Source organism: Bubalus kerabau, chromosome 2 (genome assembly GCF_029407905.1).
Source record: "Bubalus kerabau isolate K-KA32 ecotype Philippines breed swamp buffalo chromosome 2, PCC_UOA_SB_1v2, whole genome shotgun sequence".
NCBI classification, from domain to species: domain Eukaryota; kingdom Metazoa; phylum Chordata; class Mammalia; order Artiodactyla; family Bovidae; genus Bubalus; species Bubalus kerabau.
The window spans coordinates 61,817,206-61,832,309 of NC_073625.1; the positions used below are offsets into that span (position 1 = coordinate 61,817,206).

The 15,104-nt window shown below is 36.4% G+C and overlaps 1 protein-coding gene across 1 annotated transcript in view; it reads right to left on the minus strand.

Moving 5' to 3' along the window:
• NCAM2 (neural cell adhesion molecule 2) overlaps positions 1–15,104 on the minus strand; it is a 539,245-nt gene that overhangs the window by 147,801 nt on the left and 376,340 nt on the right. Inside the window, exon 6 of the mRNA XM_055567775.1 lies at positions 3,149–3,266. Coding sequence (XP_055423750.1) covers positions 3,149–3,266 — 118 coding nt within the window. The remainder of the gene's footprint in view (positions 1–3,148; positions 3,267–15,104) is intronic.

Here is a 15,104-nt window from a genome sequence, read left to right on the forward strand (position 1 = left end):
CCAGGAGCTCACCAAAGACCAGGAAGAATTTGCATTCCTACCATCCAGAGTAGAAAGACCTCCTAAAACACAAGGTATTAAATTGCCTCCTTACAAGAATATTGCTTCAGTAATGAAGTCAAATTAATCTTATACTGAAATCTTATACTTAACTTGCTCTGTATCCATCTAAAAGAACTTAAAAGCAAATCTCAAGATCAACTTCTCCCAAGTAACTTAACTCCATACAAAGCTAAAGTAAAAGAAAATGAAAATATCCAGCACTTGAAAATATAAAACTCTCTCTGATAATGAGTGATGTTGAGCATCTTTTCATGTGTTTGTTAACCATCTGTATGTCTTCTTTGGAGAAATGTCTATTTAGTTCTTTGGCCCATTTTTTTGCTTGGGGCTGGTGCACTGGGACGAGCCAGAGGGATGGAATGGGGAGGGAGGAGGGAGGAGGGTTCAGGATGGGGAACACATGTATACCTGTGGTGGATTCATTTTGATATTTGGCAAAACTAATACAGTTATGTAAAGTTTAAAAATAAAATAAAATTAAAAAAAAAAAAAAGAAAATATAAAACTCTCTACCTGGCACCCGATAAAAATTGACAGGATAATAAATAGGTAGGAAAATATGAACTATAATAAGTAAAAAAAATCAATTAGTATAAAAGATTCAGAAAAGACACAGATGATACAGTTAGTAGACAAGATCATTTAAATAGCTTTTAAATACATTCTATATACTGAAGGAAGTCATACATGAGAGGAATGGAAAACAAACAAAAAAGGCCTCCAGCAAACTTACAGACATAAAAAGTAAAATGATGAAAAACACTCTGGTGGGTATATTAGACATACTAGACGTTACAAGTGGGTTCATTCTAAGGAATGCAAGGTTGTTTTAATATTTGAAAATCCATGAAATACACCAATTAGAACAGCTTACAATAAAAATCCATATGGTATTCTCAAAAGAAGAAACATTGGAGTGGAAATGAAGAAAGTGATATTTAGAGTTTCTATTTTTATTCCCATTTTGGTTTTCATGTCCCCAAGTGCTTCTGGTTCTCTTTGTGAAAAATTCTTATTTTTCTTCAATGCTTGGTCTTAAATTACCTTCTTCACTGACTTCACTCACACTTCTTGGAAATAGTATCACTATGCAACAGGCAGTCTGGATTTTCCTCTCTGTGCTGCTGCTCTAATGCTTTTCGGAATTTTTTTCACAAAAATAACGTGTATGTGAAAGTGTTAGTCACTCAGTGGTGTCCAACTCTTTGCAACCCCATGGACTGTAGCTGCCAGGCTCCTCTGTCCATGGGATAAGGATACTGGATTGGGTTGCATACCCTCCTCCAGGGGATCTTTCCGACACAGGGATCGAACCCGTGTCTCTTGTGGCTCTTGCACTGCAGGTGGATTCCTTACCGCTGAATTTCCAGGGAAGCCCAAACATTTCTATATACACAGATAAATGCGTTGCCGTAAAAATGTCCCTGTGATACCAATTTTACCTCCTTTAAGAATACTACCATATATTCCAATTCTCCCACTGTATAGTATATATCCAGCAAGTAGAATACCTATTATTTTATTCAATTCAAATGATGAGACTAATGCCATATGAGAAAAAAATGGAGATGCAAAACTATGGAGTTAAGTTATCCAATTATAGTAGCCTCTGATTCATTCTAGACTGCATAATTATTATATTTTCACATACATATGAGAATTTTGAACAAATGTTAAACTTAAGAAAAAAATCTAAACCAAAAGGCAGTCTCTCCAGAAAGATAAAATGATGAGAATAAAATTCTAAAATGATATTTGTTCACTGTAATGAATGATCTGAGAGATTTTCCTTGCTGTGGTTAGATCTAATATTGACCGTTAAGGATACACATTAGAAATCAGAAGTCTCTGAGAAACATGATAATTATCTGGGGTGAGTGTATTAATATTTGATGTGTAATCATTTTAAAAATATCAACAGTGTATCAGAAAGGAATATTGTCTGCAAAGAAAATCTTAAAAAACCTGTCTGAAGAAATATCTTTTTTATTGCTACCTGCTATGTTAAATAGTTAAATAAAGATTTGAAACCTGAAGATAATATCAGTAAATGCTCAGAAAGTAATGAAAAATAGTTTTGAATTTCAATTATTCCCCTTAAAATCTTATTTAAAACCTAATCCTTCTTATGGGCACTTTTGTCAACTTGAATATATTTTTCTAATTGTTTGCTTGAAGCTATTCTATAGTATATGATTTATAACATGGTATTTATAGATTTGCTTCAGTAGTAACCTTAATTAATAGCTAATACATGTTTAAAATACTCCATTTTTAAACTTTAATTGTCTCCATTTTAACAGCGTCACAACCTAAAAGAATGGAATATTTTCATATCTGTTCGATGTTAACTGAAATCAAATAACATTTAAAAATTCAGAAAATATACAAAAGTGATTTGTAAAACAACAGATTTAGAATAGAGAATTTATTCATTTGAACTTCTTTATATAACATTAAATTTATTATAATTTAGCTCTAGAAAGTTACATTCGTCTGTCATAATATGGTATGCAAACAAAACATACAATTATGTTTGTGTGGGTTAATTGCTCAGTTGTGTCTGACTCTTTGCAATCGCATGGACTGTTGCCCATCAGGCTCCTCTGCCCATGGGATTCTCCAGGCAAGAGTACTAGAGTTGGTAATCATTCCCTTCTTCAGGGATCTTCCCGACCCAGGGATTGAACCCAGGTCTCCCACATTGCAGGACAACTCTTTACTGTCTGAGCTACCAGGGGCATACAACAGTGGCATCTTACTAGATTTCCCACTTCTGGGTACTCTCTAGTAGTAACAGTAAAATGGCTCAATCAGTCACAGGGCTCCTGGACCCATTTTAGCCAGAAACATGCCTGTTAGACAGACTGACCAGAGCTATGAAAGCAGCCTTTGACTTGTATTAAATCACTATGTTGCTCTCTTCAACAATTTAACCAACTGAACAGGAAACAAAAGCCTCATCATGTTTCAAATGAAATTCAAAAATAATGGTTTCCTTCCAGACAAAATGATAAGATTGTAAGTATTTTCTCAGAAGCCTGACCATGGATACAAGGCAAGGGAGGGTGGATACATAACCTACCTGTACCAGGAGATGGTGGGCTCAGGAGAGCCTGAGGCCCTGCAGGAAAATGTCATCTCTTCTCCTCTCTCCGCTGTGGCGTTAAAGGATTTCTGAGGCATTGTGATCAGCGGTGGCACTGAAAAACAGATGGATGTAGATTAAAGAGAGATAAAACATAGTTTACTAACACCACTGAGACTGTTTCACCATTGCCTTTTTTTTAAAGCTAAGCTTTAAAACTTGATAGCTCACCTCTGTACTTAAATCAAGAGGACTGACTTGACTGCATAGAAAAATGACTTTAAAATCACTAATCTGCCTTCTAATGTACAATAATTAGATAATTCACTGTAATGCTGTTTTACTAGTTTTAATCTATCAAATGAGACTAAAAATAAATCAGACATTTTAGAAAAAAGTATATATATGTATTTACATTTATATATACACATGCTTTTATGAACAGTTACTTTCAAAAAGACAGACAATACCACCCTGGCTTACATCAATACTGTAATCTATTTGGAGCATAAATGGATTTCCTATTTGGGTTCTCACTGGTGTATGTAATTCTATAAGCAATCATTCACAGCTTCAAGACAGGGCTTTCAAATTAAGTGTCAAACCATAATGTTCCCTCTGATTAACCACACTTAATTTCTTTAAACAACTATAGAACTTTTTATGAAGAGAGACTGCTTAATCCATAGAGAGTATGAAATAGATTTTCATGAACAATTCAATTTTAAAATTAAGCTTCCCCAATTTCTAACTAATTGCATTGCAAAAACTGTATATGTTGCACATTTTGAACTTGTTTAAACTGTTACTGAAATGCATTGTTTGCAATAAACAAATCAATGCCATCCATAACAGAAGCTAAATTTCAAAGTAAAACATAAATTTTTATTTAATGAACACTTTTATGATTTTAAATTGAATATGATGAAAAATTTCTAAAATTAACTATTTAATATGTTTGATTTTTACTATCCAAACAACATGACCAGGCAGGCATTTAAATGTGTGATGATAATTAAATATTTCTACAATAGCATTCAGGTCATCATTGATGCTACATTATTACAACTGATGACAGGGACAGGAACTGTTATATATCTTAGTAATTATGCACATTAAATCAAATTTCTGCCTTTATGAATTTAAATACAAGGTGCATGACCTGACATGCTGTCTGTAAACTAACATAAAAATTACTAGCATTAAAATAAGATGGATTTTTTTTTCAGATGTTAACTCTGCATTTTAAGTCATTGAGATTTGACTTTTTGTACTCTGTTTTCTTCTCTTATAATTATGGGAGAAAACAGTTTAATCAACATGTATTGCTTTTCCTTTTGTTATTTATAAATGTAGTGGCAAGGGCACTATATTTTTATTGTAACAATAAGGATTTTTAGCCCTTAAAGAATTATCATGAAAATGAACTATTTAACACAAATTCTCTCTATAGTAAAGTATTTATGTAGATAGAAACATTTTCAAATGGAGAATCATATTTTAGTTCTTGTCCAGTTACTGTTACTAATCTAAACAATTTATTTACTCTTTATCATAACCTTCTTATCTATAAAGTCAACTGTATATGCTGGATGATATCTCAGAACTAACAAATCTTAATCTCTGTGTTTTATGATATATTAACTCCATTAATGATACATGTGATCTTATTTGTAGTGCTGCTGCTGCTGCTGCTGCTAGGTCGCTTCAGTCGTGTCTGACTCTGTGTGACCCCATAGACGGTAGCCCACCAGGCTCCCCCATCCCTGGGATTCTCCAGGCAAGAATACTGGAGTGGGTTGCCATTTCCTTCTCCAATGAGTGAAAGTGAAAAGTGAAAGTGAAGTCGCTCAGTCGCGTCCGACTCTTAGCGACCCCATGGACTGCAGCCCACCAGGCTCCTCCATCCGTGGGATTTTCCAGGCAAGAGTACTGGAGTGGGGTGCCATCTCCTTCCCCTATTTGTAGTGCAGATTAGCAGAAAAATATTAACATTGCATATTTAGATATTTTGAGGAACTCTGAAGAATAATTCTAGAACTATTTGGAAGAAAAACATGCAATAAAATCTGCAGAGGTTTTTACTAGCTCAGATGCCAAGATATCCCGTAGTTGTTAGCTCCTGTTTGGACTGCACAGCATTTTTATGCATACTAACTTATGCTTCTGAATTCACTGTTGAGCTGGATTAAATACTTTTAAAAGAGAAAACATTATATTTCATATGAATTTATTTTTTCCTCACAAGTTCAGCACCTACACTATTTTAACTTTTTTAAAATGTCTTTTTTGGCATAGGACCACATATGAAAAATTCAGTTTTAATAACTTTACCAAGATTTATTTTCTGTATCCGTTAAGTACCTGGAGAAGGTCATGGCAACCCACTCCAGTATTCAAGTCTGGAGAATTCCATGGACAGAGTTACCGGGCAGGCCCTGTTGATGGTGTTGCAAAGAGTCGGACGCAACTCGGTGACAAATACACACACGGATCCATTAAGTAGTCAATTCTTTCTAAGTTTCTCTGTTCATACTTTAGCTTCAAGAAACATGGTATGGGGAGGGAGGAGGGAGGAGGGCTTAGGATGGGGGACACATGTATACCTGTGGCGGATTCATGTTGATATATGGCAAAACCAATACAATATTGTAAAGTTAAAAAATAAAATAAAAAAAGAAACATTGGAATGTGTAGAGAAATAACTCTATAACCTATGTACATGTAGGCTTTGATTCACCTTAACATTACAATTTCCCTCATTGGCTGCTTATGTATCAAAGATATCATTAATTTGATATCTCAATTCCCCTTCATCAACAGAGTAATCCAGCTAGTCTAGTCCACTCTTCTGTGTCTTGCAGTCTTTGTCTCCACCCACTTTCCCTCAAGTACTTTTGGAAGATAAAGAATATGGTATTAACTGTGAAACACTTGTATAGTCCTAGTTAACCAATACAATAATTTCTCCAATTTTATTCAGGATAAAGATAACAAACTTCACTCTACCACTGTGAGGATACCAACTCTTTTCTAACTTATTGATTATTTGGATATGTTCTAAATATGTATTATCAAATGTATTCACATGTACATGCTCCATCTGGCAGAGGACTAGTATCTTAAGACTCAGCCTTTTCTAAATTACTTTTTCTTGTTTATAATTTTTAAGATTCCATAACACTTAGACACTCACACAAGAGAGTACTTGGGGAAGACGGTAGTGGAGGAAGCAATAGACATCTGTCTCCACACCTACACAACAACTGCATTAGCAGGATCTTTCTGATGTAACTATCTTGGAATTGCCAGGTCTACTGAATGCTTGCAACTTCCAGACAAAGACATGGAAGGTAATTCTTCGTTAACACTGATCAATTTCTGTTGTATGTGTACAGACACAGCTACTTATCGCCCTTCCCATCTGAGGCAGGCAGCTGTACACACATTTCTGGCATAAGTTGCACATAAAAAGCCAGGATAGGAAAAAAGAAAATCAAGGATCTATGCACTAATCCCTGACTGAGGCTTTTGATCACAGAGGTGAAGATATAAAGAGGCAGTGGCCATTGTTGTTAAACCTCCCACAATTGTTGTGAAATCCTGGGATTTAATTAACTGGCATCCTTTAATTCCTCGCTTTTCTTTTCTTTTTAAATTCCTTTGCAGTGGGTGCTAATTCACTTCAGTTCAGTTCGATTCAGTCACTAGTCGTGTCCAACTGTTTGTGACCCCATGAACCACAGCACACCAGGCCTCCCTGTCCATCACCAACTCCTGGAGTTTACCCAAACTCATGTCCATTAAGTTGGTGATGCCATTCAACCACCTCATCCTCTGCTGTCCCATTCTCTTCCTGCCCTCAAACTTTCCCAGCATCAGGGTCTTTTCAGATGAGTCAGCCCTTCGCATCACGTGGCCAAAGTATTGGAGTTTCACCTTTTCAACATCAGTCCTTCCAATGAACACCCAGGACTGATCTCCTTTAGAATGGACTGGTTGGATCTCCTTGCAGTCCAAGGGACTCTCAAGAGTCTGCCCCAGCACCACAATTCAAAAGCATCAATTCTTCGATGCTCAGCTTTCTTTATAGTCCAACTCTCACACCCATACATGACTACTGGAAAAACCATAGCCTTGACTAGACAGACCTTTGTTGACAAAATAATGTTTCTACTTTTTAATATGCTATCTAGGTTGGTCATATGCAACTCTTTGTGACCCTATGGACAGTAGCCCATCAGGCTCCACAGTCTATGGGATTCTCCAGGCAAAAATACTAGAGTGGATTGCCATGCCCTCCTCCAAGGGATCTTCCCATGTCTCTTATGCTTCTTGCATTGGCAGAAAGGTTCTTTACCACAAGCAGCACCTGGCCAGATAGTAAAGACTGGGACAATCAAAAACAACTCCATATAATGGACATATTAGAAAGTGACCATGCACGTTGGTGGCTTAGATGGTAAAAAAAAAATCTGCTTGCAATGCAGGAGACCCATGTTCAATCCCTGGGTCGGGAAGATCCCCTGGAAAAGGAAATGGCAACCCACTCCAGTATTCTTGCCTGGAGAATTCCAAGGACAGAGGAGCCTAGAGGGCTACAATCCATTGGGTCATAAAGAGTTGGACATTAATGAGTGAGTAACACTTTCAAGCATGTTCAGGGAAAGGTTCAGGTTTAGAAAATACCAGAGGTTTCCTTAAATTTATCTCAGCTTGATCTTTGTTTGATCAGGAACACACTTTGAAAATAATAATAACAAGGAATCAGTCACAGTAAACCCTGTGATTGAGAAAGAGTCTGATTTCCATGTGCTGTGTTAAGTCACTTCAGTCATGTCTGACTCTTTATGACTCAATGAATTATAGCTCACCAGGCTCCTCTGTCCATGCGATTCTCCAGGCAAGAGTATTGGAGTGGTTTGCTATGCCCTTCTCCAGGGGATCTTCCCAGCCCACAGATTGAATCCACTTGTCTTACATTTCCTGTGTTGGCAGGCAGGTACTTTTCCACTAGTTCCACCATAGTAAACACTTATTATTCAAATGTCCAATTTCCAGCAAAATATCACAAGGTCGGCAAAGAAATAAGAAAGTATAGCACATTAAAAGGAAAATTAAATCAATAGAAACTGTCCCTGAAAAAGACCTGAGGGCAGATATATTGATAAAGACTTTCAAACAACCATCTTAATGATGCTCAAATAACTAAAGGAAGAATTGGAGAAACTGAAGAAAACAATGTATGAGGAAAATGGAAATGCCTATAAAGATATAGAAAATCTTTTAAAAGTGGACTAAAAAAAATACTGAAACTTAAAATGACAATCACTGAAATAAAAGATTCAATAGAGGGATTCAAAGGCAAATGGGAGTAAACAGAAGAATCAGTGAATATGAAATAATGTAATGAAAGTTCTTGAATATGAGCAACAGAAAGACAAAAGATTGAAGAAAAGTGATTACAACTGAAGAGACTGGTGGGACATAACCAAGCAAGCCAACAATCACGTGGTAGGAGTCTCAGAAGGGAAGTGGGAGAAAAAGAGATACACTGAATATTTGAAGGAATAATGGCTTAAAACTTTAGCCATGAGTATAAAACTAAGATGAATTCAAAGAGGACCAGGACAAGATACATTATAATGGAATTTTCAAAAGGCAAAGAGAAAATCTTAGAAAGCTGTAAGAGAGGAGTGATTCATTACATACAAGGGATCCTCAATAATTATCAGCAGATTTTGCATCTAAAACTTTGGAGGACAGATGGTAGTGGGTGGATGTATTTGAAGTGCTAAAAGGAAAAAAAAAAATCTGTCAACCAAGAAATCTAGATCCTGGAAAACTTTCTTTCAACAGTGAGGGAGAAATCAAGACATGCCAGATAAGTAAAAGCTGAGGGAGTTTGTTACTACTAGACCTGCCTTGCAAGAAATGCTTAAGGGAATCCTGCAAGTTGAAACAAAGGGACACTAGAAAGCAATTCAAAGCCATATGAAGAAATGAAGAACTCAATAAAAGTAGACATACAGGCAATAAAAAAGCTAGTACTACTCTAATGGAAGATTGTGACTGTACTTTTTTTTTCTATAAGACTTAAGAAACTAATACATTTTTTTTAAAATATTAATAACATTTTAACAGTGTTTTATAACTGGATTTTTTTCAGTTCCTCTTTTGGGACACAAAAGATATAAAGATATAATTTTTGATATCAGCAACCAAAAAGAATAGGGTTAAGCTGTAAAGGAGCAGATTTTATGTTGTTGAAGTTAAGCTGGCATAAATTTAAGTTAGAGTGTTATAACTTCAGGAAATTAAGTGCAGTATCACCAATAACCACAAAGAAAACAGATACAAAATATATACAAAAGGAAATGAAAAAGCCATTTTAAAATTTCACTACAGAAAACAATTAAACAAGAAGACAGTAATGTAGGAAACAAGAGAAGAAAATTATAAGACATTCAGGAAACAAATAAAAAATACTAAATTACTTCCATCCCCATCAATAATTATTTTAAATGTAAATGTATTAAACTCTCCAATAAACATACAGAGATTGGCAGAATGGCTAAAAACTGATAAAGTTATGTCTGAACTGTAAGAGATTCAGTGTCAATATGAAGACACAAATAGACTGAAAGTCAACAGAGATAGACATGAGAGCCATAAAGAGCAGTGATGACTACCCAAATAAACAAAATAGACTTTAAATAAATTTGTTTTCTAAGAATTTGTCCATTTCTTCCCAGTTATCCATTCTATTGGCATATAGCTGCTCATAGCAGTCTCTTATGATCCTTTGTATTTCTGTGTTGTCTGTTGTAACATTTACTTTTTCATTTCTACTTTTATTGAGTCTTTTTTTCTTGATGAGGCTAGTTAATGATTTCTGAATTTTGTTTATCTTCTCAAAGTACCATCTTTTAATTTTATTGATCTTTGCTATGTCTCCTTCATTTCTTTTTTATGTATTTCTGCTATTATTTTCATTATTTCTTTCTTTCTACTACCTTTTTTTGGTTCTTTTTGTTTTACTTGCTTTAGCAGTAAAGTTAGGTTGTTTAATTGATGGCTCTCTTGTTTCTTAATGTAAACTTGTATTGATATGAATTTCAATCTTAGCACTACTTTTACTGTATCTCATAAGTTTTGAGTTTTCATTGTCATTTGTTTCTAGGCATATTGTGATTTCCTTTTTTATTTCTTCAGTGATCTGTTGGTTATTTAGAAGTGTGCTGTTTAGCCTCCATCTATTTGTGTTGTTTATAGTTTTTTCCCTCTGCTGCTGCTGCTGCTGCTAAGTCGCTTCAGTAATGTCCGACTCTGTGTGACCCCAGAGACAGCAGCCCACCAGGCTCCCCCATCCCTGGGATTCTCCAGGCAAGAACACTGGAGTGGGTTGCCATTTCCTCCTCCAATGCATGAAAGTGAAAAGTGAAAGTGAAGTCGGTCAGTTGCGTCCAAGTCCCAGCGACCCCTTGGACTGCAGCCCACCAGGCTCCTCCATCCATGGGACTTTCCAGGCAAGAGTACTGGAGTGGGGTGCCATTTCCCTCTGCAGTTGATATCTAATCTTACAGCACTGTGATAAGAAGAGATGCTTGAAGTGATTTCAATTTTAAAAAATTTACTAAGGCTTGATTTGTGGCCTAAGATCTGATCTATCCTGAAGAATGTTTCATGTGCACTTGAGAATAAATTAAATCTATTGTTTATAGGTGAAATGCCCTTTGACAAAATTTAACATACATGTTTGATAAAATCTCTCTAGAAAGTAGGTATTGAAGGAACATACTTCAACATAATAAAGGCTATATATGGCAAAGCCACAGCAAACATTATTATCAATGGCAAAGAACTGAAAGCATTTCCTATAAAATCAGGAACAAGATAAGGGGGTCCACTCTCATCATTATTACTGAACAGTTTTGGAAGTCCTAGCCTCAGCAAACAGGAAAAGAAAAAAAAAAAAAAAAAAAAGGCAATCCAAATAGGAAAAGGAGAAGTAAAACCCATGCTGTTTGCAGATTCTCTACAGAAAACCCTAAATATGCCACCAGAAAATTATTAGAGCTAATCAATGAATATAGTTAAGTGACAGAATATAAAATTAATACACAGGAATCCCTTGCATTCCCGTACACTAACAATGAAAAAATCAAAAAGAGAAATTAAGGAAACAATCCCATTCACCATTGCAAAATAGAATAAAATAATTAGCTATAAATTTACATAAAGAGACAAAAGACCTATGTGCAGAAAACTATAAGACACTGACTAAAGAATGAAAAATGACACAGACAGATGGAGAGATATACTATGTGCTTGGATTGTAAGAATCAATACAGTGAAGATGACTACACTACCCAAAGAAACCTGTAGATTCAATGCAAACCTTATCAAACTACCAATGATATTTTTCACAGAACTAGAATAAATAATTTAACAATTTGTATGGAAGCACAAAAGATCTTGTATAGCCAGAGTAATCTTGATCAAGAAGAATAGAACTATTGGAATCAACCTTCCTGATTTCAGATGATACTACAAAGCTAGTCATCAAGTCCAGGTTTGATGCACGATACTGGATGCTTGGGGCTAGGGCACTGGGACGACCCAGAGGGATGGTATAGGGAGGGAGGAGGGAGGAGGGTTCAGGGTGGGGAACACATGTATACCTGTGGCAGATTCATTTTGATATTTGGCAAAACTAATACAATTATGTAAAGCTTAAAAATAAAATAAAGTTAAAAAAAAAGACAGTATGGTACTGACACAAAGACAGAAATATAGACCAATGGAACAAGATAAAAAGTCCAGACATAAATCCATGTACCTAAAGACAGCTTATCCTAGACAAAGGAGGCAAAAACATACAATGGAGAAAGACAGTCCTTTCAGCAAGTTATGCCGAGAAAACTGGTCAACTACATGTAAAACAACAAAAACAGAACACTTCCTAACAACATACACCAAAATAAATTCAAAATGGATTAGAGACCTAAACATAAAACCAGAAACTATAAAGCTCTTAGAGAAAAACAAAGGCAGAATAAATCAGAGCAAGATCCAATATGAGACTCTTAGAGTAACAGAAATAAAAACAAATGGGACCTAATTAAACTTAAAAGTGTTTGTAAATGAATAAAACTAAAAGCAAAGTGAAAAGAAAATCCTCAGAATGGGAGAACATAACAGCAATTGTGGCAGATTCATTTTGATATTTGGCAAAACTAATACAATTATGTAAATTTTAAAAATAAAATAAAATTAAAAAAAAAAAAAAGCAAATGAAACAACTGACAAAGAATTGATCTCCAAAACGTAAGCTCATGTATCTCAATACCAGAAAAACAAAGAAACATTAAAAAGTGGGCAGGAAACCCACACAGACATTTTTTCAAAGAAAACAGAAACACATAAACACATACCAAGATGGTCAACATCACTCACTATTAGAGAAATGCAAATCAAAACTACAATGAGGTCTTCTCACGCACTGGCCAGAATAGCCATCATGAAAGTCTACAAACAATAAATGCTGGATAGTATGTGGAAACGAGAGAATACTCTTATATTGGTGGGAATGCAAACTGATTAAAGCACTATGGAGAACATTTAGGAGATTCTTAAAAACACTAGAAATAAAAATACCATATGACCCATCAATCCCACTACTGGGCATATGCCCTGAGGAAACATAATTGAAAAAGACCTATGTACCCAGTGTTCACCGCAGCACTACTTACAATAGCTAGGACAAAGAGGCAACCATTGACAGATGAATGGATAAGGAAGCTGAGGTACATATACACAATGGAATATTACTCTGCTATAAAAAGGAATACATTTGAGTGAGCTCTAATTAGGTAGATGAACCTAGAGCCTATTACACAGAGTGAAGTAAGTTAGAAAGATAAAGATAAATATTGTATAGTAAGTCATGTATATGGAATCTAGAAAGGTAGTATCAGTGATCTATGGGTAGGGCAGCAAAGGAGACACAGACATAAAGAAGAGACTTCTGAACATAGTAGGGGAAGCAAAGGGTGGTATGATTTGAGAGAATAGCACTGAAACATAAAAATTACTATATGTAACATAGATAACCAGTGGTAGTTTCGTGTATGAGGCAGAGAACCCAAAGCCAGTGCTCTGTAACAACCTAAAGAGATGTGGTAGAGAGAGAGGTGGGAGGGGGGTTCAAGAGGGAGGGGACACATGTATACATATGCATGATTTATGTTCAGATCAGATCAGATCAGTCGCTCAGTTGTGGCCAACACTTTGCGACCCCGTGAATTGCAGCACGCCAGGCCTCCCTGTCCATCACCAACTCCCGGAGTTCACTGAGACTCACGTCCATCGAGTCAGTGATGACATCCAGCCATCTCATCCTCTGTCATCCCCATCTCCTCCTGCCCCCAATCCCTCCCAGCATCAGAGTCTTTTCCAATGAGTCAACTCTTCGCATGAGGTGGCCAAAGTACTGGAGTTTCAGCTTTAGCATCATTCCTTCCAAAGAAATCCCAGGGCTGATCTCCTTCAGAATGGACTGGTTGGATCTCCTTGCAGTCCAAGGGACTCTCAAGAGGCTTCTCCAACACCACTATTCAAAAGCATCAATTCTTAGGCGCTCAGCCTTCTTCACAGTCCAACTCTCACATCCATACATGACCACAGGAAAAACCATAGCCTTGACTAGACGAACCTTTGTTGGCAAAGTAATGTCTCTGCTTTTGAACATGCTATCTAGGTTGGTCGTAACTTTCCTTCCAAGGAGTAAGCATCTTTTAATTTCATGGCTGCAGTCACCATCTGCAGTGATTTTGGAGCCCAGAAAAATAAAGTCTGACACTGTTTCCACTGTTTCCCCATTTATTATCCATGAAGTGGTGGGACCGGATGCCATGATCTTCGTTTTCTGAATGTTGAGCTTTAAGTCAACTTTTTCCCTCTCCACTTTCACTTTCATCAAGAGGCTTTTGAGTTCCTCTTCACTTTCTGCCTTAAGGGTGGTGTCATCTGCCTATCTGAGGTTATTGATATTTCTCCCGGCAATCTTGATTCCAGTTTGTATTTCTTCCAGTCCAGCGTTTCTCATGATGTATTCTGCATATAAGTTAAATAAACAGGGTGACAATATACAGCCTTGATGTACTCCTTTTCCTATTTGGAACCAGTCTGTTGTCCCATGTCCAGTTCTAACTGTTGTTTCCTGACTTGCATACAAATTTCTCAAGAGGCACATCAGGTGGTCTGGTATTCCCATCTCTTTCAGAATTTTCCACAGTTTATTGTGATCCACACAGTCAAAGGCTTTGGCATAGTCAATAAAGCAGAAACAGATGTTTCTCTGGAACTCTCTTGCTTTTTCCATGATCCAGCGGATGTTGGCAACTTGATCTCTGGTTCCTCTGCCTTTTCTAAAACCAGCTTGAACATCAGAAAATTCACGGTTCACATATTGCTGAAGCCTGGCTTGGAGAATTTTGAGCATTACTTTACTAGCGTGTGAGATGAGTGCAATTGTACGGTCGTTTGAGCATTCTTTGGCATTACCTTTCTTTGGGATTGGAATGAAAACTGACCTTTTCCAGTCCTATGGCCACTGCTGAGTTTTCCAAATTTGCTGGCATATTGAGTGCAGAACTTTCACAGCATCATCTTTTCTTTCAGGATTTGGAATAGCTCAACTGGAATTCCATCACCTCCACTAGCTTTGTTTGTAGTGATGCTTTCTAAGGCCCACTTGACTTCACATTCCAGGATGTCTGGCTCTAGGTCAGTGATCACACCATCGTGATTATCTGGGTCATGAAGATCTTTTTTGTACAGTTCTCCTATGTATTCTTGCCATCTATTCTTAATATCTTATACTTCTATTAGGTCCATAGCATTTCTGTCCTTTATCGAGCCCATCTTTGCATGAAATGTTCCTTTGGTA